General features: G+C 39.0%; 1 protein-coding gene across 1 annotated transcript in view; it reads left to right on the top strand.

The window, feature by feature from the left end:
* The window catches only part of CSMD3 (CUB and Sushi multiple domains 3), a 778187-nt gene that overhangs the window by 366436 nt on the left and 384003 nt on the right, over positions 1-27748 (top strand). Inside the window, 2 exon segments of the mRNA XM_029063925.2 lie at positions 4155-4258; positions 6025-6137. Of these exon segments, the coding sequence (XP_028919758.1) occupies positions 4155-4258; positions 6025-6137 (217 nt within the window).

The following is a 27748-nucleotide window of genomic DNA, read 5'->3' as shown; positions in this document are numbered from 1 at the left end:
GCACTTAGAACAGTGCTCGGCACATAGTAAGCGCTTAACAAATACCAACATTATTATTATTATTATTATATAAATGGCAAGGTAACGGGCTTGTGAAAGAGGGAGAATGGTGATCTTGTCCATAGCAATAGAAAAATCAGGGGAGGACAGAGTTTGGATGGGAAAAAGAGGAGTTCTGCTTTGGAATATTAAGTTTGTGGTGTCAGCTGAGTATCCAAGTAGAGATGTCCTGATCTCAGGAGGAAATGCGAGACTGCAGAGGAGGAGAGAAATCAGGGCTGAGAAGTAGATTTAGAAATTATCCACATAGAGATGGTAGTTTAAACCATGTGAGGGAATGGAGTTCTCCAAGGAAATTAGTATAGCTGGCAAATAGAAGGGGACCTAGAACTGAGTCTTGAGGCATCCCCACAGTTAAGCAGTAGGAGGCAGAAGATCAGCCTGTGAAAGAGACTGGGTGGTAGCTGTATAATATCCCTCCCTGAACTGTGAGCTGTGTGGGGGACAGGGACTGCGTACCCCCTGATATATCCCAGTCCTTAGAACAGTGCTTGACACATAATAAGTGCTTAACAAGTACCATAAAAGGAAATGAACTTTCAGAGAGCTAGAAGAACCTGGAAGGAACAGCATTGGAGACAGTAAAGGTTAGATAATGTATCCAGGAGAAAGGGACGATCCAAGGGATTGAAGGGAGCCTAGGGCACTGTCATCAACTATCATCAACCAACTTCACTGTCAGGAACATTTTCATGCAAGTGATATGAAATATAAGGTGGTGTTTCTCCAAATTGCCCATACCCCAACTGAAAGTAAATGAATACAGCTATCCAAGTCTTTGCATAGATAGTAAGGTGTTTCAGAGTGTTTAATCAATGTGCTTTGTCACACTGAGGGAACATTTCAGGACTAAAACCCTCACGGTTGGCTTCCAATGGAACATATTTAATTGGGTTTCCACTGTGTCTTATCTTAAGCAACCCTCTCTATTTGCTAGTAGTCAACAGGCCCGGAAGAGTTTTCAAATCCACACTGCAAGTAGATATTTGAATATTACCTAATGTAATAAGAATATTAATTGCACATTTTTTTTTTTTATTTTGGGGGAGGTGCGGTATTGTTGATTTCTCCACTCATTCTAAGTTTCTATAAAATTCAGTTCTAAGATTTCATGTTTTATCCCCCTGCAACCATCTTGTTCTGATCATACCAGTCTCTCTATGTGCCTTAATAATTTCTAAATCAAAGCAAAGATGAAATTCCTTGCATATGCTAAAATTCATGGGTTCTAATCCCGGCCTGGGCACTTGTCTAATGTGTGATCTTTGGAAAGTCACTTCACTTCTCTGTGCTTTAATTACCTCATCTGTAAAATAGGAATTAAGACTGTGAGCCACATGTGGGGCAGGGACTAGGTCCAACCTAATTTGCTTGTAGTCAACCCAGCACTTAGTATAGTCCCTCACACATAGTATGTGCTTAACAAATACCACAGTTGTTATTATTAGGGTTATTGTAATGGTGAAAAAAATCCCTGAACTGCATGAGTTAAACTAAATGTGTAGCTTAATGCTACCTACATTTTGAATTAAGCTCTTCTAGCTGCTGAGTGATTATGTGCTATTGAAACTGCTCAAGTATTATAAATGTGTAAAATTTCAATGACAACTCAATAGTTGAGTGCTTATCTGGAATTATAAAGATTAGTCAGTAATTAGCTCACCACTGAATTTAAATCAGTAGACTTCTTATTGTTGAAATTCTTTGCATATAAGTCCAAATTACAAGTCAGGCAAAATAAAATGTACCATTAAATGTCTGTTCCAATTAATCTTCTTATACTATCCAAACATAAGATAAGACATATCGTAACAAAGATAAAGGTTTGACCTAAATCTAGATGTTATATGGGAATCAAGCTATCTTTTAGAAACAGGATAAGCGAAATTTTCCCAAGGCCAGAGTAGAGGGTGGATTTGTTTAGAAGACAGAGGTGGCAGAGTACAATTACTGATGCTTAATTCTGAAGGGGCCCATTAATCAAGGCCCATTTCGTAATATACAATTGCTGCATTATTAGAAGTAGAAATTTATCAGAAACATTTTCTATCTCACTTCCACTGTGTGTGGGATTTAGCCCAGTTGAAGTATCTCCCCAAAATATCGGAGCCTGAACTATGCAAATTCTTCAGGTTTCTTTTGTTTTATTTTGTTTTTAATATGGTATTTTTTAAGTGCTCACTTTGTGCCAGGCACTATACTAATTCCTGGGGTAGATACAAGTTAATCAGATTGGACACAGTCCAAGTCCCACATGGGGCTCACAGGTTTAGTCCCCAATTTACAGATGAGATAACTGAGGCACAAAGAAGTGAAGTGATTTGCCCAAGACCACAGAGCAGACAAGTGGTGGAGCTGGGATTAGAACACAGATTCTTCTGATTCCCAGGCCCATCCACTATCCATAAGGTTGTTTTATTCAGCTATATCCCGGAATGGGGTCATTGGGAACGGGAAAGTAAAATATTGAATTTAGGGACCTGAGCATGAAGCTCTGAAATCCAAGTACTCTTGAATTAACCCATTCTCCAATCTAGTTTTGATGTCCTGAGAATTACTACTATCATTCAATTTTTGTGCCACATGTAAAACATGAACAAAACATGTCAAAATAATTTAAAAAATAGATAAATATGATTCCTAAGTACTATGATAGATTGTGTGATATCTTAATATGCTATAAAATGAGAACAGACTGTAAACTACTTGTTATCAGGAATTATACTCTCCCATATGCTTTATACTCTTCTCCCTCTTGTCACTGCTCAATAAGTTCCACTGATTGATTTATTGACTATTGTAAATCAACAGAGATATGACACTGTAAGCTGTTGCCATGCAGTCAAAGGAGTCTAGGGAGTAATAGATGTTTGCATTCACTCAATTTCCAAAGATGCATTCTATTTAAAGGTAGAGGCATTCTATTTGAGGCCCAGAGAAGTGAAGTGACTTGCCCAAAGTCACACAGCAGACAAGTGGCGGAGTCGGGAATTAGAACCCACGACCTCTGACTCCCAAGCCTGGTCTCTTTCCACTGAGCCGTGCTGCTTCGTGGTGCAGTTTATAATAATTTCAGTTAAACATGTTTCTATTATTACAATGTAAGTCATATGGAAATTAAAGAAAGGGCTTTACATTTATTTTCGAATTGCAGTGGTAACCTTCTTCAGTAATGAGGGAATCATTATCTTTTCACAGTGATGGGACAAAATCTTGATTTATAAATCAATCTCATTATTTACAACAGCTGATCAATATGCAAGCTTTCTTCCACATGTTTAATATTTTAAAGAACTTATTCTTCCTTTCTTTATGGTTGTTAAGAGTTTGACAGCATGCATTTTAAGGATTTAATGAATTTTATCGGGGGTTCCCATTGAGAATAACTGAGAATAATTATAGTAGTATAATAACATGTAGTATGAATATACTACTATGCAAGTAGTGAATTTGAAATAATGAATTTCAAATAAGTAATAATTTGAAATAATAATAAATATAAATTTTTAGCTATTGATGCCATGCTATCAAATATTTGTTATACATTGGTTTTAAAGTTTAACTGAAATGTGATAATCAAATAATTTGGTTCTTAGGGATCAACAAAATAATTCTGCTATTTTCCACACTCCTAATCTAGCAAATTCATTCAGTCTCAACTGAATAATGTTATTTCAATACTATTCTATACTATACTATGTGCAGAGTAGTGTACTAAGCACTTAGGAGACTACAGTGCAAATAATAAAAAAAGCATAAAAATATCAATAGGATACAAATTATAGTAAATGACAGTTTCATTTTCCCATCCATAGCTGTGTGATCTTCAATAGGACTGTGATATTGTGTGAAAATTCAGTATGCTTTACTTAGTGTCTCCCTTCACTAAAATAAAGGTATGGTGAGGCACTGATGATCCATCAGAGCATAAATGCAATCCTTTAATTTAATCAATAAGGAATGGTAACCATAACACTTAACTTGCACATTCCCATACAACGAGGATCATTTATCTTTATTTTGAGGTCTTTAAAATCATCATTACTCTAATGCTAGTGAATTAAAATTGAGGACCTTTTTACATTTGCTGTTAGGTTATTCAGATCAACTTTGAAGAATTTGATCTGGAGATTGGCTACGACACTTTGACAATTGGTGATGGAGGGGAAGTTGGAGACCCCAGAACTGTACTGCAAGTGTAAGTTTCTATTGCTTTTGCTTCACCCTTGCTTTATTTTTAGGCTTAAGTTTCAGGTTTTTATGTGACATTTAATATTTTTGTCTAAAAGTTAATATAAAGTCAAAATAGAAAGTATTCTGACCATATGCTACATTGATCAATCACATAGTCATATTCATTGCCAGACCATTAGATATTGTGAAAAGAGAATATTTATGTTCATGATTAGAAGGACACCAATGGATATGAGAATAATCTGGGGGAAAAAATAGAAGGAAGGATGAGGAAAGAGAGGAGAGAAGGAAAGAGAGAACCAAGTCAGGAATAAAAGTGGAAGACTTCTAAGTGACTCAAGCGACTCTCTATCACTTCGGAGAGCCCGTATTCCTAAATCACTCTTGAGAGTGCTAAAATCTTTCTGCAGTGTGTTCTCCAAAGTTTAATGTTAATTTTGGAATTTCTGTAGTGATTTTCATCATGAACTGTAAATTTCCCAGGAAAAAAAAAACTTGCATCGATTATTTATTGTTAAGACAATACAAAACATTTATTATAATTTCCCTAGAATAAGAAAACTAAATTTACTTGCAGTTGAATAACTTAAAAGCAGCCTAAGAGATTTTTCTCAAGTCCCCAAATACTCTGATCTTGAAATTGAACCTTAAAATGGCAGAATATTTAATTCCAAATAAAGGTATTTGACAAAATTATGAGAAAGGGAAAGAACATTGCAATAGAAGCCAAACATCGTACCGAATATCTATATAATGCTTACTTCCCCAAATATCATAATAAAAAGAAAGCCCTAAGGTAATACAACAGTAAAGCTGCAAATGTAAACACATAGTTCAGGAAATGCAAATGGTACTCCTGGCAATGTTCATTTCTCCTGCTTTCCATACTACACAATATAATGCATATTTACAATATCATGGCCCACTTCACATACTGTTCCATTTTCCATTTCCCCAAGAAGTTTATCAAAAGCCATGATATCATTATGGAAAATGGCAATCTCTCCTAAGGATGTTTCAAAAAGGATTAGTGGAGTTAAGAAATATATGACCTCAACTACTATGTAACATTCTGCATTTGGTTTCGAGTAATAATCGTGATCAAAATAGTTAACTTTTTCTACTTATATGGCAAATCTTCACTTTGCATTAATTTACAAAACAGTGGAAAGAGATGGCCCTTGGGTAAGTTATTTAGTGTGGGGTCGGGAAGAGAACCAGTCAGGCCAAGACAAGTCCCAACCCAACCTGTGACTACATCTGAGTTTACTCTCTGGAATCCAGGGAGCTATACCTTAAGCAGATTTCTCCTGACTTGCTACAGTCCTGTTGCTTGTGGATGCTGTTACAATCCCACAATAATCTTTCATGTAGTTGGCATATGTCATTTCTTCCTCAGTCATATATTCTAAATGACATATGTCCTTCATGGTCTGCAGGAGAGAGTAAGACAACACGAGGCCAAATACCATGACTTTCTATTTGTATTCAGCAGACTACTTATTTCTGCCATTACATAGATTGCCACTGCGTGTTTTGACTAGACCTTTTATAGGATCATATAAGATTTGTGCAAATTACTCCAGCCTGTTTTGTTGTGTTGTAGGATGGGAAGAAACAATTTATGCCCATGCTTGTATATAATGATGCTGAATTTTTTTTTTTTAACATGGGCTTTTGCAAATATGCAACCTTTATTTTAAGAACTAGGTGTATGTAATTATTTGACTTTAGCAGTATTTTGGGTAACATACATATTGAAATTTCTAGGTTGACAGGGAGCTTCGTTCCAGATTTAATTGTGAGCATGAGTAGCCAGATGTGGCTGCACCTGCAAACAGATGAAAGTGTTGGATCAGTTGGCTTCAAAGTTAACTACAAAGGTAAGAATGGATTTTTCTTACTGAGGAAATATGGCAAATAGAAGCACTAGAACATTTTTTAATTCACATTTCATAACTTCAAAACTGTAAGTAAGTTTCTGACAGAAAATGAAAGTTTCAGTGTAGCCTTTAAAGTCTTTTTAATGCAGGTACTGATTATGTAGAAATACCATTTCATTTCCAGGTAGAATGCTCTGAACACAGCATGTATTAAATAAATACAATTAATTGATTTTTATAGTCTCCCTTTTTGAAAGGGGTAATTTCCAAATTACAATAGATAAATAACAGCTAAAGGAAATCTGTTTACCTGACTACAGTTTAGCTCTTTTATTCGATAATGGAATTAATGACAGCTTACTAATTATTATTTCTTTATATCGATGTCTGTCTACCCCTTTAGACTGTGAGCTCATTATGCACGGGAAACATATCTGCCAACTCTGTTGTCTTATACTCCCCCAAGTGCTTTAGTACATCCTCTGCACATAGTAAGTGGTCAATAAATAAGTGGTCAACAATTGAGAACTTACAATGTGTGAAGCAATGTGCTATGTGCTGGGATGAATACAGCATAACTAGACATGGTCTCACAAGGAGTTGACAATCAATTTGATCAGTCAGTGGTATTTACTGAGTAGATACTATGTATAAAACAATTAGAAAAGCTTTTGACTGACTACAAAGGAATAGTTACTCAAGGATTTTCACAATCAAGCAGATCAAGGTGGAGAAGAAAACCATGTAGAAGAGGGGAATACATTAACTACAAGAAATTAAAGATAATGAGAACTTTTATAAAACTCAGTAACAAAGCACATATAGGAACAGTACATGGAGAGACAGCCCAATCTTCCCAGCTATAAGCAATGCTTTTGTTAAACTGTCACAGCTTCCTGGGTGTGTTGACAATTCCTATCTTGTACCTATCCCCAGCCTTTTTCAATTGCTGTTCTTATGTGAATTGTAATGGGATAAAAAAGAAAAAAACAATAATTTATGCTTTCTAGGTGAATACTAGACATTGTACCTAAGTGGAATAGTAGTAACTTGAGTTAATTCCTGTTCAATTCTCTATTTATTATATTTTCAATCAATCAAATTTATTGAGCACTTATCGTGTGCAGAGCTCTGCACTAAGCTCTTAGGAAAGTACAATATAATAGGTTGGTAGCTATGTTCCCTGCCCACAAGGAACTCACAGACTAGAGGATGAGGCAGTTCCTAAAATAAATTACTGATATATGCGTAAGTGCTGTGGGAATAAGGGTGGGATGAATAAAGGGTAAAAATACCCTTTCTGTGCTAGGTTAGCACAGAAGGGAGAGGGAGTAAGGGAAATGAGACCTTTGTCAGGGAAAGCTTCTTGGAGAAGATGTGATTTTAACAAGTCTTTGAGGGCATTGGAGGTGATGGTCTGTTGACTACGAAAAGGGAGAGTATTCAACTACAGAGGAAGGATGTGGTTAAGTGGTCAGTGACAAGATATACATGATTGAAGTAGAGTAAGTAGGCTGAAGTTAGAGGAACAAAGTGAACATAATTCTGATGATCTGGAGTGTCTGTTTTATATAGAGGTGGGTGGACAACCACTGGAGATTCTTGACGAGAGAGAAACATGGAATTAATTTTTTGGCCTTTTTTAATAAGAAAAATGATCTGGACAATCTCTGGATCTAGAAAAATGATCTAGACCAGAGTGAAAAATATAATGAAAAGGGGAGAGACAGGAAGCAGGAGGCTGATGCAATAGTCAAGATGAAATTGGATAATTGTTTAGATCAGCCTGGTAGTGGTTTTAATACAGAGGAAAGGGTACATTTTGCAATGTTGTGAAGATTGAACTAACAGGATCTGGTGACATTCACCATATGGGTTGAAATGAAAGAGATGAGTTGAGGATAATGCCAAGGCCTGTGGGAGAAAAAGGATAGTTGTACTACCCACAGTAATGGGAAAGTCAAAGGGAATATAAGGTTTGGTTGAGGAGATGAGAAATTCTGCTTGGACATGTTAAATTTGAGGCATCAGTAGGACATCCAAGTAAATATGTCCTGAAGTCAGTATATATTGGGCTGAATAGAAGGAGAAAGATAAGATCTGGAGTTGTAGATTTGCAAATTGTCTGCATAGAGATGGTTATTGAACCATAGTAGTGAATGTGTTCTCCAGGGATAGTGAATGTAGATGAAAAATATAATAATAATAATTATGGTATTTGTTAAGCACTTGCTATGTGCCAGGCACTGTACTAAGTGCTGTGGTAGATACAAGCAAATTGAGTTGCCCACAGCCCCTGTTCCACAAAGGACTTGCAGCCTTCATCCCCATTTTACAGATGAGGTAACTGAGGCACAGAGAAGTTAAGTGACTTTCCCAAGGCCACAGCGCAGACAAGTGGCAGAACCAGGATAGAACTCAAGACCATTATTATTATTGTATAAGGGGACCCAGAATTATCCTTGAGGATCTTCCACAGTTAAGAGGTGGTGATGCACACAAAAAGCCTATGAAAGCAACTGAGAAGAAGTGGAAAGAAAGATAGGAGAACCAGAAGAGGAGAATGCCAATGAACTCAAAGTCCAGTACTGTTTCCAGTAGAAGGGGGCATCAAAAGCAGCCGAAAGAGCAGATTGCTAGATTTGGCAAGAAAGAAATCACAGGTGACCTTTGAGAATTCAGTTTCTATGGAGTGAATGAGGTGGAAGCTAGAGCAAATGGGGTCAAGGAGAGAATTGGAGGAGAGGAAGTGGAGAAAGCTGATGTAGACAACTTGTTCAATGAATTTTGAGAGGAATGGAGAAGGGTGATGAGGCATTAACTGGAAGTAGCTATGGGGTCAAGGGAGGTTTTTTTCTTTCTAATTTTTAAGGGAAGGGATTCATAAGCATGTTTGAAAGGCATGAGGAAGAAATCATTAGCAAGTGAAGAGTTCATTATGGTGAGGAGGTAGGGAAGAAGAAAGGGGGCAAGTGTGCAAAAGGTATGGGGTAAGAGGCATAGGTGGAGGAGGATTGATTTTGGGAGGAGCTGGAAGATCGCCTGAGATACTGCTAGAAATTGAGAGAGAGTTGAAGGAGTGTTGGAGGAGGGAGGAACTCGAGAGGAGTTGGGAAAATTTTAAAGAGTTAATGCCTGATAGTATCATTTTTATCAGCAAAGTATTTGTTCCAGGAAAAGGGATAAGAGAAGGTGGGGGACAGGGAATTTGAGAGGAGAGATTAAGCAACTGAAACAACTGGTGAGGACAGTCAGCATAAGAAGTCAGTAGAGCTAGAGAAACCTTGATAGTAGGTGGAAGACCCAGCCAAGGTAAAGCAGGTAAGGATGGATTTGTGATGGTGAGATTGAGTGTGTGTCTAAGTTGGTGAATGGGTGAGGTGGGGTAGAGAAGGAAATCAGTGGAGTTAGGTAGTGAGAGGAAGCGGCAGCAGAAGGGTCATCAGGAACATTCACAGGGATATTGAAATTCCCAAGCATCAATATAGGGATAGAGAAAGAGAGAGGAAATATGAGAAAGGGATAAAAATTGTTCAGAAAGTTGTAGGTGGGGCCTGGAGGGAGCATTAATGACCATGACTAGTAACTAGAATGGGTGGTAGAGGCATATGATAAGGGGTTCAAAGGAAGGATAAGGGGAGATGGAATGGTGTAAAAGCAGCATTGAGGAGCTAGAAGGAAGCTGACTCCTACTCCTTTCCCACTGGGTCTTTGGGTAGTGGGAAGATGGAAAAGAGCAGCAAGGGTCATCTGGGAAGAGACAAGTCTTAGCGAAGGAGAGAAAGAGGAGTGATTTAGTCAGGAACAGGTCAAGGACTAAAGGCAGCCTTCCCAGGTTGAATGGGGTTTCCACAGGCTGCATTTGGCTGCATTTGTTGGTGGTGTGCAGGTGTGGAAGGAGGGGCTACCGCAGGGAAAGAAGAATGAAGGCAGTGCTGAAATAGGAGACAAGGATGAATTGGGAACAGTGCAAGGGATGGGGAGGGGTTAAATGGAGAGACAGGAAGAGGGTGCTGGAAAGGAAGGACAGGAATGGGCTGATTGGATGGAGGGGATTAAGTTGGACATGGTAGGGCAGAGAAGTATTAGGTCAAAATAAATTGACTCTGGAGAGACTACTGTAACTGTGGGCTATTTAGCTCTTCACAGATTAAAGATTTAGGAATCAAGGGAGTTATTTTAGTATTTTGAAACTTTTGGGGGAAAGTTGTCTTGTGGGGCATGATTTTAAATAAGGAGTGATGATTTAAATGATGGAAGTAGGAACTGTGATAGACATTTGAAATAAATAACCTAGAGTGAATTCTGCCATTTGCTGAAATTAGGAAGTGTGATCATAGACCTTGTTAAGGCAGTAAATAAATCCTTTCTTCAATACAGGCTTAGAGTCAGGGTCAGGATCAGAATACAAATTAGAAAAGTTTGGAATTTTTCAGTGGCTCCACAGGATCAGCTCGTAGGCTCTGAGTTTGATTTGAGAAAAGTCCTCATCATCTGAAAACCTCTCACAAGCAAATAGACATCTTCATTGACATACCTTAGCTAAACGCAATGTTTTTGTGACTGAAGTGATCTCTCCTATATCCCACATTCCACACTGCTGATTAAACCGAAGTGAAAAAACAGAATGCCTTTCTAGCACCATGGCCTAGGAGATAACGTGTTATAAGATGCTGTAAGAATCTAATCTCTCTCAGAAATAGGTTTTCTTTTGGTCAATAGCATAGTGTTGAAGAAAATTATAGTTACGAGTAGGGAAATCATTAATAATCGGATGAAATAATGTATTCCACAATTATGGATTGAATATATATTGATGGAAACTGAATCCTCTTCATCAAAAGTCAGAATTTTACCAAATTTTTTTTTTTTACCTTTTAAAGTAACGTTATTCAACATATTTTAAAGCATTTCTAAATATTCACATTATTTATGTATTGTTTATTTTAGACAATTGAAATACTGAGACAGTGACCATCTATAATTAAAAATTATATATATTTTCATGAGGGAATGTAAGTGCTTGGCAGATAGTAAGTGTTTAACAAATATTATTGTTATTATTATTAATCAGACACAAAATTCAGTTTGAAGCATGGGAAATGGGCTGTTATCCAGTAATGAAATCTCAAAAGTGTATAGATCTCCACTCAAACTAATAATGTACTACAAGGAAAAAATGTTGCTAGTTGTTGGTTATCATTTATTCCAAGATGTTTTGTTTTGTTTTTAGGATGTAGAGCTATATGGACTGGGCCTTAGTAAGTGCAGGCTATGCCGATCTCCTTCAAATGAAACCTGTAATCCCCTATAAATTTTTTGCTCTTCCCTTTAACCTTAGAAATTCAGTTGAGGTGGTTAATAATAATAATGTTGGTATTTGTTAATCGCTTACTATGTGCCGAGCACTGTTCTAAGCGCTGGGGTAGACACAGGGGAATCAGGATGTCCCACGTGGGGCTCACAGTCAATCCCCATTTTACAGATGAGGCAACTGAGGCCCAGAGAAGTTAAGTGACTTGCCCACAGTCACACAGCTGACAAGTGGCAGAGCCGGGATTCGAACTCATGACCTCTGACTCCAAAGCCCATGCTCTTTCCACTGGGCACGCTGCTTCATAATGTTGGTATTTGTTAAGCGCTTACTATGTGCAGAGCACTGTTCTAAGCACTGGGGTAGATACAGGGTAATCAGGTTGTCCCACATGACAGTCTTAATCCCCATTTTACAGATGAGGGAACTAAGGCACAGAGAGGTTAAGTGACTTGCCCACAGTCACACAGCTGACAAGTGACAGAGCCGGGATTCGAACCCACGACCTTTGTCTCCCAAGCCCAGGCTCTTTCCACTGAGCCACGCTGCTTCCCAGATTTGTTTCATTTGGTCTTCTGGCATAGAGATTTTTCCCATCACTCAGAAATCTCCTTTGAGAATGATTGACAGATGTTTTCCTGTGGATTTGAGACTGCCTTCCTCGCCTATTGGGTCGAACTAAAAGGAATACCTCTGAACCCATCTAAATCCCTTCAGAGAGTTTGTAATTGAATGTTGCAAAACAGTACTGAACAGATAGTTTGTGCTTGGTTCTGTTCTAAATAGGGTTCAAAGAGAAGCAGCATGATGTAGTGGATAAAGAACGGGCCTGGAAGTCAGAAGGTCATGGGTTCTAGTCCTGACTCTGCCATTTGTCTGCTTGAGCAAGTCACTTAACTTTTCAGTGCCTCAATTACCTCTTCCATAAAATGGGATTGAGACTGTGAGCCCCATGTGGGACAGGGACTACATCCAACCCAATTTACTGGTATCCACCCCAGCGCTTAGTATGGTGCCTGGTATATAGTAAGCACTTAAATACCATTATTATTATTTCTAAAATTCAACATGCACATGCACCCTAGCCCATCAGATTCTCAGCACCCACAAAGAGCCTTAGTTCACACCCTTCATCTCCCTTTTGTGTGATACTAATCTACCCAGGGATAACCTAATTCAATTCATTCCTAAAAGATGGATCTAAAGGATGAAACAAGTTGCTGCTAACCCGAGAAGGTTCTAACAGCCTCTATGTACACAGTGATCTGAAGAAGAAAAGTCTCAGAGTCTTTTAGGTATTTTTCCCTAAAATCTTATCCAACCTTTAGCTAATCTGATCAGTTGAATCAAAAGTGATCTAGAAATGACCATCTGACTTAGCATCAGATAGAAACCCTATCACCCTAGTGTCCTAGGGAGCAACACCAGTAGGCAGGAAACAGTTTTGAAATTTACTTGCTGGGTGACCTTGAGCAACTCATACAACCTCTCTGCGCTTCAGTTTCCTCATCTATTGAACGTGGAATAAATACCTGTTTTTCATCCTCCTTAGACACTGAAAGTCCATATAGGACATATACTTGTTCTGATATGGTTGTACCCAGTCTACCACAGTGCATAATACAGTACTTTACATTCCCTCTCCCTCTCTCCCTCTCTCTCTCCCTCCCTCCCTCTCTCTCTCTCCCGCTCTCTCTCTCTCTCTCCCTCCCTCTTTTTCCCTCCCTCCCTCTCTCTCCCTCTCCCTCCCTCTCTCTCCGCCTCTCCATCCTCCCCCCTTGGTAAAGTACCTGGCATGGCATCATGGACAAGTGGCTAGAACATAGACCTAGGAGTTCTAATCCCACCTATGCCCCTTGTCTGCTGTGTGACTATGGGGAAGTCACTTCACTTCCTCTTTGCATCAGTACTCTCTTCTGTAAAATGGGGATTAAGGCTGTGAGCCCTGTGTGGGACAGGATTGTGTCCAACTTAACTACCTTGTATCTACACCAGAGCTTAGAACAGTGCCTGGCACCTAATAAGCACTTAAGCGCCCATCATTACTATTAGTACTATGAGGAATACCTACCTTAACAATAGGTACCTTGTAGTAGTAATAATGATGGAATGTATTTAGCCCTTACTATGTGCTTAGTGCTACAGTAGATACAATCTAATCAGATCAGGTCTATCTCTGCCTCACATGGGGTTCATACTTTAAAGGGAAGGGAGAACAGTGTTTCATCACCGTTTTCCGGATGAGGACCTGTAGGCATGGAGAAAATTGAGCGAGTTGCAAGTAAGTGGTGGAGCCAGGATTGCAGTCCTGTGCTCTTTCCATTAGGCCTCCCTAATGATCCTCCTATCTGAGGGGAGGCTACAGGGAAAATTTGAAAGCTCATGGGATCCTCATCTTAAATGAAATGTTTGTGTAGGAAGCAGCATGTGACATGGAGAGAACATGGGCCTGGAAGTCAGAAGTCATGGATTCTAATCTCGGCTCTGCCACTTTCCTGCTGTGTGACCTTGGGCAAGTCACTTCACTTTTCTGGGCCTCAGTTCCTTCATCTGTAAAGTGGGAATTGAAACTGTGAGTCCCACATGAGACAGGGATTGTGTCCAACTCTATTTGCTTGCATCCACCCCAGCGCTAAGTACAGTGCCTGGCACATAGAAGCACTTAAATACCATCATTATTATCATTATTATTATCAGCAACCTAAGATAACACAAAAGCTCTGGAGGAAGGGAATGAGGTTCAGACAGACTTCCCTATGACAATATCATGTTTCACCACATTACTAGGGTAACCAGGGTACCTTAAGCAAGAGAAACAGAGTGGCCTAAGGCATAGAGCACAGACCTGGGAGTCAGAAGGATCTGGGTTCCAATGCCAACTCTGCCACTTGTCTGCTGTGACCTTGGGCAAGTCACTTTATTTCTATGGGCCTCAGTTACCTCATCTGTAAAATGGGGATTGAGACTATGAACCCCATGTTGGACAGAGATTTGGTTGTATCCACTCCAGTGCTTAGTACAGTGTTTGGCATATAGTAAGCCCTTAGCAAATACCACAATTATTATTATTATTATTGTGATAGCATATTTTTTTCCCAGCCCTGGGTGGCCAGTACCTATAGTTGGACCTACAGCTGTTCCTGGACCTGACACTTTAGCTGTGTTGTTTTGGGACAGTCTAGGGAGTAAAGATTGTATTGATTTTTTTTCCACTTGTATGGGCATGGGGGAGGGAAACTAAGGGAAGTGTGGCCCTCAGGTGATGGAGATGGAAGGTGGAACTGATTTTCTCCATACTGTGGTAGATACAAGACAGAGAGTGGAACTGATTTCTCCCCACTGGGGTAGATCCAAAATTGAAGGTGGAACTAATTCTCTCCCTGCTAGGGTAGATACAAAACTGATACAAAATTGAGAGTTAATTGTGTGTGAACAATCACCATTGTACTTTTTCTCAGCATTTAAAACACTACTTTCCACAAAGTAGGCACCCAATTAATGCCTAAAGCTTGAATGAAGGAGGTAAGGAAGGGGGGGGGTATCCAAACAATATTAATTCCCAAAAGAAAAAAATATAAATTTCATGGAAAATCAGGGTAATTAAAAATAATAATTATTAATAATATTAATAGCCAATCTTTTGAAACTTTTATAATTTCCTGTGGTAAAGAGTTTCATATGCTCAAGATCAACCAGTAATTGATTTTGAACGCAGCATTTTGACTTGGAGTATCATTTGGAAATTGGTGAGCCTAACTTTGGGTACTAGATCTCTACACTGTATATGATTTCATTTGAAAACATCTCCTACCCTTCCAAGACTTCAAATGCTAATTTTTATCCCTTCAGCATTTCTGCTGTGTCTTTCTGGATTAGGCAGCATTCCAGGAACAAAGGACAGTGTTTCCTTCATAGTGGCAGAGTAATTTTCTGTGTACTCCCTTTCACCACACACTGAATCAATGATTGGATGAAACAGTAAACAGTTCTCCAAGGTCTCTTTTCGCCATCATGACTGATAGCTCATATCCCATCATCATGTAGTAGGAAGTTAGGTCATTTTTCCCTAGATGCACTACATTGCATGTTACCCGACTACACTATATCTCATCAGTTTTCTTTCCTATACCAAGTCTCAGAGATATCAATTATATGAAGAATCTCACTGAGAATTCCAATTTACCCACCTATTTTTTTTTCCACCTTCTAGTATTGGTATGGCTACATTTGTGAATGTAGGTATTCTTTTTTGTTGATTGCCACAGCTGTCAGTCACTCTCTTTGACTGACAATTTTTCCCTTCTCAGTTGTCTCAGATTCCCCAAACAAATCTTCAGTTGATTCCATGGTGGTATGGTGGATTTTGCTCTATGAAATTTTAATCAGGCAAAATCTCTCCATATGATACCATAAAGCAGAGTTGTAGAAATTCTCCTGAATGGCTCTCTCATAGTTTAAATTATGAAGTTGTTGGACTTTCCAATTAGTGTTTGCTGCTCATTTGTATATATTATCACCCTATTTATTTTGTTAATGAGGTATACATCCCTTTGATTCTATTTATCGTGATATTGTTGTCTTGTTTTTGTTTCATTCTGTTTTACTCTGCCATCTGTCTCCCCCACTTAGACTGTGAGCCTGTCATTGGGCAGGGATTGTCTCTATCTGTTGCTGAATTGTACATTCCAGGCACTTAGTACAGTGCTCTGCATATAGTAAGCACTCAATAAATACTAATGAATGAATGCTGGGTAAGATAAAGGCAGGATTTTTCATGAAGCTGAGTAAGAAGGAACCCCCGGCTGACTGAGAGGGTATATACATTTTCTTCTGTTGTCTCAGCTCATTTTCTCAGGATTTGGAGTTGCAGCAACAACAGGAAACAGGAAAACATGTTTCCCTCTGCTGTCCTGGCTCATTTTCCTGGGCTCCAGAGTGGGCAGGAAAATGTTTTCCTCTGCTGTCCCAGCTGCTTTTCCTGGACTCTGGACTGGGTAAAGCAGGCAAACATGTTTTCCTCTACTGTCCTGGCTCATTTTCCCTGGATGATCCCTGCGGCCGGGAGGAGATGGACACTGTTTCCATTGCATTGCCACTGCTAAGCTCAGGACTATGGGAGCATAGTGAAATGGACTGGGCTTTCCCTTCATGGCTCGGGTTTGTGCTGCACTAGGTCCACCTCCCAAGTGGGCAGGCAGAAGAGACAAAAAGAGAAACCTTTTGTTTATTTTCTTTTTACTAGGAAAAACAGACAAAAAAAATCTCCCAGGGCCAGTAGCAGTGGGAGACAGGACTGTCCCCACATTGCACTTCCCCAGACTGTGAAGGTGTTGGAAGCAGTTTGGCTCAGTGGGAGTCAGAGGTCATGGGTTCATTCATTCATTCAGTAGTATGTTTTAAGCACTTACTGTGTGCAGAAACACTCTACTAAGTGTTCGGAATGTACAATTCAGCAATTCGTGGAGACAATCCCTGTCCAATGATGGGCTCACAGACCCGGCTCCACCACTTGTCAGCTGTGTGATTTTGGGCAGGTCACTTAACTTCTCTGGGCCTCAGTTACCTCATCTGTAAAACGAGGATTAAGACTGTGAGTCCCACGTGGAACAACCCGATTATCTTGTATCCCCCCTCCCCCAGCGCTTAGAACAGTGCTTTGTACATAGTAAGCACTTAACATAGGAAACACCATCATTATTTTTATTATTATTGGAAGCTGATACTGATACAAATGTTATATAATTTGTGCAGGGAGGCTGTGACTGCAGTTTAACCCCTTTGCCTCAGGATTGGTAGAATTGATAGGCCAGCCAGACAAATTTGTAAACCAACTAAACATCTGTTATGCAAATCACAGCTCCATCACATTATCTTACAGATTCCTCACTATCAACATGAATATGCCCTAGAGTCATCTCCGGCCCGGTGCGACATTACAGACATTACAGATCACAGGACTTGTTCCTTACTCTTCTTTCCTTCCAGTTTTAGTTACAAAACACTTCCTCCAACTTTGAGTTCTTTGGTTCTATGTGCTGATGCCATTTTGGTTTGGATGAAACATGTTCAATGAAGTTTTCATTTTTCATAGCTTATTTAAATTTCTCTTCCGAATGTTATGTCATATTGTTAGCCTGTCTTCATTTGGGAGGTGCTAGCTATAAATCTTAGTTTAGTTATCTGCAATAGGTTTAGAGGTTTGTTAACTAAATTTCAAACTATTAGTTTTCTTAAACTCCCACAGGATGTGATCATTCCTGGTGGATTCTCAAGGTTCAAGAAACTAGTCATTATTCTTATCCAGAAAGCCTTGATTCTGATTCTCATTCAGAACCTCTCAGTTCTTCTGTGACCTTATTCTGTCTTTCTACACTGAGTTATGACAAATGAGGTCTTGTGATTTTCTGCATTCACTGGCTTTCACAAATGAATATAAAGGAACCTTATAAAAGAATCAATCTTCTAATTTTTTTCCCGCTTTTTGACTTGCAATTAGGAAGATTAAAATGATCTCAGTATTTGAAAAAGATCTGGCCTCATTCATTGTGCACATTCCCATTTTAATAATTGCATTTGTTTTATGGCACTTAGTGATCTCTTTCAAACTGAAATCATTATCCATAATCCATAGATTGAGCTAAAGGTTCAATGTTACTTTGGTAAGGGACAGGAAATTGAGAACTTTACTTGGACACTATCCTGGATTGGATCAAATAGTCAAGATGCCTTTAGGCATTCTACTTGGTGAAATCACAGGGTGGAAATAGTGTGGAAGTGTGGGTGTGATATTATCCAGACAGTCCAACCATCAAATCAAATAGCCTAGCAAAAGGTGTTTAATTTTCCAAATACATAAATTATTTTGTTTCTTCTGGGGAAAGATTCTAAACCCTTTTTGACCTAGGAGACTTAACTTTCAGAATGCCCCTTGGCCCGGCCTATATATTCAGTCCGTCACCAAATCCTGTTGGGTCTACCATCACAGCAGCTCTAAAATCCATCCAAACTTCCACCACACTGATGCAGCATATATCCCATCTTAATTACTGCATCAACATTCTTGCTTATCTCCTGACCTCCCACCCAGTCCTTCACTTTGCTGCCTGCATCATTTTTTTAAAATAACATTGTCCATTTCTCTGTGCTCCTCAAAAAACTTCCATCCACTTCTGCATCAAACAGAAACTTCTTACATTGGCTTTAAAGCACTCAATCAGCCTGTCTCCTCCTATGTTACCCTGCTGATTTTCTGCTAAACTTGCCCCACACACTTTGTTCCTCTAGCACCAGCCTACTCACTGTACCTCAATCTCACCACCATTCCTTTCCCACATCTTTCTACTTGTGTTGAACTCCCTCCTCGTTCATTTCTGACAGAACACAACTCTCCCCACCTTTGAAGGCATCATAAAATTACATCTCCTCCAAGAGGCTTCCCTGGCATAGCTTTCATTTCCCTACTCCCTCTCTTTTCTGTGTTGCCTTTGCATGTGGCTCTGTGCTCTAGAAGCACTTGATATTCACCCCGTGCTCGGCCCACGACATTTTGTGAACATAGTTGTAATTTATTTTATTGTCTCTCTTTACCCCTTTAGCCTATAAGCTCCTTTGGCAGGGAATATATCTACAAGTTCAGTTGTATTGGTTTTCTTCCAAGTGCTTTGTACAGTGTACTGCACACATTAAGTGTTCAATCAATATGATTGATTGAACCAGCTCCATTGCCAACCTAGCCCAAGAACTGCTGAGGAGGGGATAGTAAACTTGTCCCTTCCCGGTGCCAATTTTAGTCAAACCACCACGCCCCCACCCAGTTGCTGGTGAATCTTCCCAAAGCTGAAGTCTGAGAGACTATCCCAAGAGGCTCTCAAGCCTCGCCCTGACCCTGTTCAAAATGCATTACTCGGCACAAGGCATGGGCTTCAGTCCCAGGAAACACATATTACAAGCACATGATAGCAAAGCTTTAGACCTCTTCCCACCCTCTAGTTGTCCTTCTTGGCCCTGCTTGGTCCTTGTAATTTCTGAGACGCCCCTTTGCTGACATCCCAGATCCTCCTCTTCCACCCCACTTCCAGATATCCCTTTCATGGCTCAAATGTTGGGTTAGGCTCTGTGTCTAGACAAAGGTTGAGAGTTGAAGCTAGAGATGACCTATGTCTTTAATGTTGGTATTTGTTAAGCGCTTACTATGTGCCGTGCACTGTTCTAAGTGCTGGGGTAGATACAGGGTAATTAGGTTGTCCCACGTGAGGCTCCCAGTCTTCATCCCCATTTTATAGATGAGGTAACTAAGGCCCAGAGAAGTGAAGTGACTTGCCCACAGTCACACAGCTGACAAGTGGCAGAGCTGGGATATGAACCCATGACCTCTGACTGCCAAGCCCGTGCTCTTTTCACTGAGCCACGCTGCTTTACGCTGCTTTACTAGGTTTGCTCTAGGTTTCATGACCATCTTCTACTATTCATGAATTGTCTCTATTTGTTCCTTATCTTAGCCTTGCCCTACCTTCCTGCGCCTAATTTGTCTTTTGTTTTTTATTTTGTGGTTGTATTGTAGCCTATGTTGTTTTGCCAAAACCGGTATTACAATCTATTCTTCCCCATTTTCCCCATGGACTCTGCTTCTCTACTCCTGGAGCCTATTGTTACCACTCCTAGTGATTCAAATATATATAGCTTCTTGACTTGTTTACTACTTATTCTACTATTTTTGTTCTATTTCATACAAATATTTAAGACAAATCTTTAAATCCTATAGTATAAATTATTCATTCATATTAAAGTCTGTCTCCTGCCTCAACTGTAAACTCATGAGGCAGGGAACATGTCTGCTGATTCTGTTGTATTGTACTCTCCCAAGTGCTCTGCACATATTAAATGCTCAATGGATATGATTGTTGATTGATTTTTTTAACCCAAGGACTGAACTTTCCTTTTCCTTTTTATGAGAGTCGTTTCACCCTTGTTTGAATACAGATTTAGGTTTTAGACCAATTATCACTCCTATATCTCCCAAGCTGTGCTATACTTCCTTCTGGGAGTTTAATAAATTGGCAGTTTCCCAACTAGTTTCCCCAGGCAACATTAGAAAATATCTCCTTGAAAAGTAGTAATGATGAAATACTCAGAATGAAAATTAGTACTCCTTAAATTCAAAGTACTTTGCAGAAATTAATCCTCACAGCACCCTTATGACATTATTATTATCTTGATCTTTTTAATGTGAATCTGAGGCAGAGGCTTTAACTGTCTTGCCTGAGGATAGAGAGGGGTTCAGTTTCAAACTGAGACTAGCCCATTGATTCTTTAAATATTAAGTATTTCCACTATTTTTAAAATAGTGGAAAATTTTAATTTTTTCTTAATTCCAGTATTTTAAAAATTGATAGATTTAATCAATCACACTTATTGAGTGCTTTTTGTGTGCAGAGCACTGTACTAAGCTCTTGGAGAGTAACATATAACAGCTATATTCTTTGCCCACATTGAGTTACAGTCTAGAGGGGAATACAGACATTAATATAAATAATTTATGGCTATATACCTAAGTGTTGTGAAGCCTGGTGAGGAGTATGTCAGTATGACACGGCAGGGACTTGAAAAAATGGAAAAGAGGGCTTAGTCAGGATGGTCTTTTGGAGGAGATGTGCCTTAAATTACACCATTAATCCCCCCAAAATTGGCTTCTCCTTTTTCTAAAGAAAAGAAAGGGGATTTGTTTCATTTTCCTGTATTATTTCAGACTCAGGTATAATTTAATTCTCAGAAGCACCAGAACATTTTTGCCTCATTCTGCTGCTATTCAGCTTTTAAATGGGTGCTTAATTGTGCTGTCAGTATCTGTACCCTTAAGCACATGATATTCACCCCAGACTCACAGAACCTATTTACATATCCTAATATTCTGCCACTTCCCTTACATGTAATATGTCTGTCTCCCCCTCTAGACTGTTAAATTCCTTGTTGGTAGGGGGTCATGCTTATCATATATATGATATTGTACTCTCCAAATTATTTAGTACAGTGTTCTTCACACAGTAAGTGTCCAATAAATACCGTCATTGACTGATTTATTTTGAATACATGAGGTCTTCCAAATTTGTCACTTTATTATCTTTAAAAAAATCTATTAAATTGGAAGATGTACTGCAGTCTTAATTAAAAACCTTATTTCTGTGAGTTCCCTAGTTTCGAAGACTTGCAACAATTCAATGCATCTAGGAGATGCAGACAACCAAAGAGAACACTGGTCCCCTAACTACTTTTCACTTTCCATCCCCTGCCTGCTTGGACTAGTGCAACTAAGTACTTTTCCTTTTTTTTTTTTGCCCTATTGCCCTTTACTCTGTTCTCCATTTCTAACCCTTCCTAATATATTGGAGGCTCCTAACCAGACAACTGTCCCTCAATCCTAATCCAGCATTTTGCCTATTCTTCCTCTTCTCATCCTCCTCATTCACTCAGTTAATATTAAGTACTTACCACTGTATATTTGGAATAAGAATCACTGACATTGTCTAAACAACAGGTCTGGAGGCCACAAAATCTGTGATGGCAAATGCTTTCTCCCTCTGAAAGTGCATGGGACTTTTTGACAAGCCATGCCTCCTCCCACCAACAAGCTATCACCTGACTGTACACCATTTGCCCTGAAGTGACTATAATTATGTATAGTGGAGACATAGGTTTGGGCACCATCCTGCCATTCAAAAAAATGACTGGCTAAGATGTTACTTTCAGCCAGGCTTATGCCAGTTGCAGAAGGTTAGGGGAAGAACAATTGATAAAGTGCAAGTTTCACTTCTGCCTTTCTCATCATTGCCATGTTCCCTCTTTATTCTGCAACGTTAAGAGAGCAAATCGCAACCCTGAAGGTAGTAAACCAGAAGAAGAAGCAGTAAGTCAGGGCTTCCCATATCTATCACTCTTGTTGCTATCACCAATCTGGGCAACTGGATCCAGCAGGGAAAGCTTATCCCTGTCACCAGTATTATCACCAGTGTCATCTCTGAGAGTGACTTACACTTAATCAGTGAGTGACTGTTGGGCTATTTCTCATGCTTACCCAGATGTTTATATGTGTCTCCTCCTTCTCTCTTTCCTTCTCAGTCTCTGTTATACTCTGTGGCTAGATATTTTTCTCTCTAGTGTTCCTTCTTTGTTTATATCCTTCTGCCTTGAGTTCTCTCTGTCTTTGTGGCCTTCTGTTTTATCTAACTTTGGCTTTCTCTAATTTCTGTGTCCCCTTCAAACACCAATTCTTTCACTGTACCTAACCCTTGAGGGATCAGCATCTATCCCACACTGAAAAACAAGGATGGGAGATGGGGAAAAGTCAAGAGGAAGCAGAAGTCAAGTGTGGGCCAAGAGAGAGGTTAATAATGTTGGTATTTGTTAAGCGCTTACTATGTGCCGAGCACTGTTCTAAGCGCTGGAGTAGACACAGGGGAATTAGGTTGTCCCACGTGGGGCTCACAGTCTTAATCCCCATTTTACAGATGAGGGAACTGAGGCACAGAGAAGTTAAGTGACTTGCCCACAGTCACACAGCCGACAAGTGGCAGAGCTGGGATTCGAACTCATGAGCCCTGACTCCAAAGCCCATGCTCTTTCCACTGAGCCACACTGCTTCTCAGGTTGAGATACAGTTGAGATACAGTACAGTTGAGTACTGTACAGTACTGTTGAGTACAGTACAGTTGAGTACTGTACAGTAGAGTACAGTACAGTTGAGATACAGGTTGAGATACAGTAATCTTATCCTATTTCCTACCCAAGTCAAAACTCATTGGAATTTGGATAGGTGGAAAGGATATAATAATAATTATAATTTTGGTATTTGTTAAGCACTTACTATGTGCCAAGAACTGTTCTAGGCGCTGGGTTGATACAAGGTAATTAGGTTGTCCCACGAGGGGCTCACAGTCTTAATCCCCATTTTAACGGATGAGGTAACTGAGGCACAGAGAAGTTAAGTGACTTTCCCAAAGTCACCCAGCTAAGTGGCAGAGCTGGGATTAGAACCATGACCTCTGACTCCCAAGCCCGTGCTCTTTGTAGCTTCTGAAGTGCCATCTAGCCTCCTTGAATACCTAGAAAAATACACCTCTATAGAAGTTACCAAGCATTCAAGCCCTATTGGTTTACAGTAATAATTATGCATATGTTATAAGTAAGTGGACCTACTTTTTGCCATGTTACTTAACCCCATTAGCTGAACCAACCAGGCAACCAGGACCTCTTTGGGTCTGCTGGATTTAAGCCAGCAACTCGTAATTTTCATGGTTATGGGAAGTGAGTTATTAGAGAATCAGCGTGGTTTAGTGGACAGAGCACGGGTTTAGGAGTCAGAGGTCATGGGTTCTAATTCCAGCTGTGTGACCTTGGGCAAGTCACTTAACTTCTCTGTGCCTCAGTTACCTCATCTGTAAAATGGGGATGAAGACTGTGAGCCCTACATGACACAACCTGATTACCTTGTATCTACCCCAGCGCTTAAAACAGTGCTTGGCGCATAGTAAGTGCTTAACAAATACCAACATTATTATTATTATATTATTGCAACTGAAAAAAGGGAAGTTTCTCTTCTTTATGTCACCAATGACCTTTTTTTTCAAATACAACAACCTTTACTCCATCCTAAAGCTCCTCAATCACTCAGCTGCCTTCACAACTGTCAACCACCCACTCCTCTGGAAACATTATCCAACGTTGGCTTCACTGTCCTCTCCTGGTTTTCCTTCTGTCACCAGCTGCTGCTTCTCAGTTTTTTCCCAAAGGCTTCTTTTCTTTCTCCTACCCTCTAACTATGGGAGTCCTTCAAGGCTAAGTTCTGAGTCCCCTTCAGTTCTCCATATACACCCACTCTCATGGGTGCACTCATTTGCTCTCTCGGCTCCAACTACCATTTCTATGTTGATGAATCTGCTTCTCCAATCTACTGCTTCTCTTACATTTCCTCCTACCTTCAGTACTGCACTACCTGTATATCCAGACAAAACAGAACTCCTCATCTTCCCATCCAAACCCTGTCATTCCCCTGTCTTTTACAGCATTATAGATAATACCACCCACTATTTTCTGTGTCTCACAAGACCATACCTTTGTATTATTATCCTTGAGTCATCTCTCTTGTTCAACCCACACATTCAATCCCACATGAAATCCTGTCAGTTTTACCTAATAGAATGATAATAATATTAAGTGCTTACTATATGCCAGGCACTGTACTAAGTGCTGGGTTGAATACAAGCAAATAGGGTTGGGCACAGTCTTTGCCCCACATACAGCTCACAGTCTTGATCCCCATTTTACAGATGACATAACAGGTACACAGAAGTGAAGTGACTTGCCCAAGGTCACATAGCAAACAAGTGGTGGAGTTCAGATTAGAACCTTGGGACACCCAGGCCCATGCTCTTTCCACTATGCATTCTGCATCTTCACAACATCTCTAGAATCCATGCTTTCTTCTCCATCTAAACGACCACTATGCTGGTCCAAGCACTTATATCCCACCTTGAATGCTGTCTCTTCTCAGTCCACACTTCACTCCACTGCACAGATCATTTTTCTAAATAAGTGTTCAATCCATATCTCTCCAGTCCCCCAAAATCTTCCATAATCCATCGGCACATGAAACTCCTTACCATTGACTTTAAAGCACTCACTGAATCTCCCCTCCTACCTTACCTTGCTGATTTTTATACTGCAACCCAGCACAAATACTTAGCTCCACTAACACAAACCTACTTACTTTATCTCTATCTCATCTATCTTACTACCAACTGCTTGTCCACATCCCCGCTCTGCCCTGACAATCCCTCCCTATTCCTATTCGACAGACCACCACTCTCCCCATCTTAAGAAGCATCCTAAAATCACATAGCCTCCAAGAGGCCTACCCCAATTAAGCCCTCATTTCACCACTTCCTCTTCTACACTGCCTATGTGCTTTTTTAAATCATATTTGTTAAAGTGCTTACTTTGTGCCAGGCTCTGTTCTTTTGATCTGTACCCTTTAAGTACTTGATATTTTTTTCCCAATCTCAGCCCCAAAGCACTTATATACATATCCATAATTTATTTTAATATATAAATCTCTCTAATTTGTAAACTCATTATGGACAGTGTGTCTACCAACTCTGTTGTACTGCATTCTTCCAAGCACTTAATACAATGTTTTGTATAATTTAAGAATTAAATGAATACTGTTGATTGACTGAAGTATTAATAATGTAAGTGGCAAAATTGTCAGTCTTATTTTTAGCTTTATTCCTAGTTATTTTGGGTGCATTCTTAGTATATTTAAAGGTCTTGTAGGAGAAGTAGAATGTGACTTCAAATAACATTTTACATGGTAGAGTATACTGTATCTTGGAAGGATTGCCATTATGTTAGTCATGTTTTAGAAAAATTGGTCGTATTTTGTATTGGCAAACACCTGCCCTCTCATCAGGAAACAATTCTATGTTTTTGAAGCAAGAGGTTCATCTTTGGCAGTATGGCTAATAACTTATCCTTCAAAACTCTTAATATTAATATATAATTTATCAATGCAGAATGGATTGTATTATCAAGATTTATCCCTATATGAGGTTGATTTTAGTAATGTCTTCTATATTGTAGATCCTATTAGTACCTTACAAGATATATATGTATAGTCAGTATTTTAGTTGAATTACTTATGTCATATTTGTATAAGCTCCCAAACATGGGTTTTATATATTAAAATGATTTCCATTATACAATTTCCTTTTCGGTGCTCACATGAATTTGAATACATGTAACCTTAGATTGGAAACTCTTTTGTGCTTATATAGATATTATAAGCAGAAATATATCTATCTAGTTAGATAGGTATTCATTCAATAATTTATTTGATCATTCTATACTGTGAGCCCATTGTGAGCAGATATTGTCTCTATATGTTGCTAAATTGTACTTTCCAAGCGCTTAGTACAATGCTCTGCACACAGGAAGCGCTCAATAAATATGATTGAATGAATGAATTACTCTTTAGCACAATCTGTCTTCTCACAATGTAAGAAACATGTCACTTCCATTTTTTTAATAGGAGTAGTAGCAGTGCTAGCATTTACTAGGAAGTTAAGTATAAAGAACCGATTCACTCCCTGCTCACAAGGAATGTATACCCTAAAGGGGAGACAAATATGAAAATGTTTACAATTTGAGTGGTCAAAATATATCATTGTAAACAAGTAGCACATATGAGAAAAAAACATGTCTACAAAATGAATTTCAAGTTAAATTCTGTTTAATTCACTAGAAAATGTATGGCTCATTTAGAATACTGATCATTCAATTGTATTTATTGAGATCTTACTGTGTACAAAGCACTGTACTAAGTGCTTGGGAGAGTACAATATAAGAATAAACAGACATATTCCCTGCCCACAATTAGCTATAACCACAAGACTATAATCCCTAAATAATGTCACTTAATGATGAATATATTTAATTTTGATATTAACTTGAAGCATGCTACCTACCCTTAGACTCATGGAGTAAAGTGAGAGGTTTTCTTCATAATTACTAGTGATTATAGGCGAATGATCACATCATTAGCTTGTGAGTTGATAAAGTCCTAGGCTTAATTACTCTAGTCATAGATAATGGAATTTGAGATACAGGAAATGTTGATTGCCTCCTAAATGTTCCTTCAGTACAATAAAAAAATGAATGTAATGTAGATCTTAGTTATATCAATCAATGTTATTTATTAAGCACTATAGTGCAGAGCACTATAGTAAGCACTCATAGTGGGATATAGGTATAGCAAATTTTTCCTGTCATGAATAAAAGCAAACTATTTGACAAATGTGAGTAAACAAGAATAAAAATCTATATTACACCATATAGTTCATAGACTTTTTACTTACATGGTTGTCTAAGGCTCTGCTAAACTTCAGAAAAAAATCAGCACATGCAGATATTAGAATAATATTAGTATTAGTAGTGGTAATGGTTTTTATTAAGTGTTTCCCTTATTCAGATGACTGTGCTAAATACCAAGAAAGCATGCATAGATGAAAATTAGACAAAATCACGGGGCCTAGAAATTCATAATTTAAGAATAATTGCAAGAGAGGGGACAGGCAAAAAAAAAAGGTCGAAACAAAAGCACAGAAATGATCTAAAATACAAGTACAGTTACATATGCAACATAGAGATGAGGCACTGCGGTTAGAGGAGCAGGATTTTCATGCTTCTTGTGACTCAGATGAATACAGTCAGAGCAGCAGCCCCAGCCTTCCTGTAAATTGAAAAGACC

This window comes from Ornithorhynchus anatinus, chromosome 4 (genome assembly GCF_004115215.2).
Source record: "Ornithorhynchus anatinus isolate Pmale09 chromosome 4, mOrnAna1.pri.v4, whole genome shotgun sequence".
Lineage (NCBI taxonomy): Eukaryota > Metazoa > Chordata > Mammalia > Monotremata > Ornithorhynchidae > Ornithorhynchus > Ornithorhynchus anatinus.
This window is presented reverse-complemented; position numbering and strand designations above follow the sequence as displayed.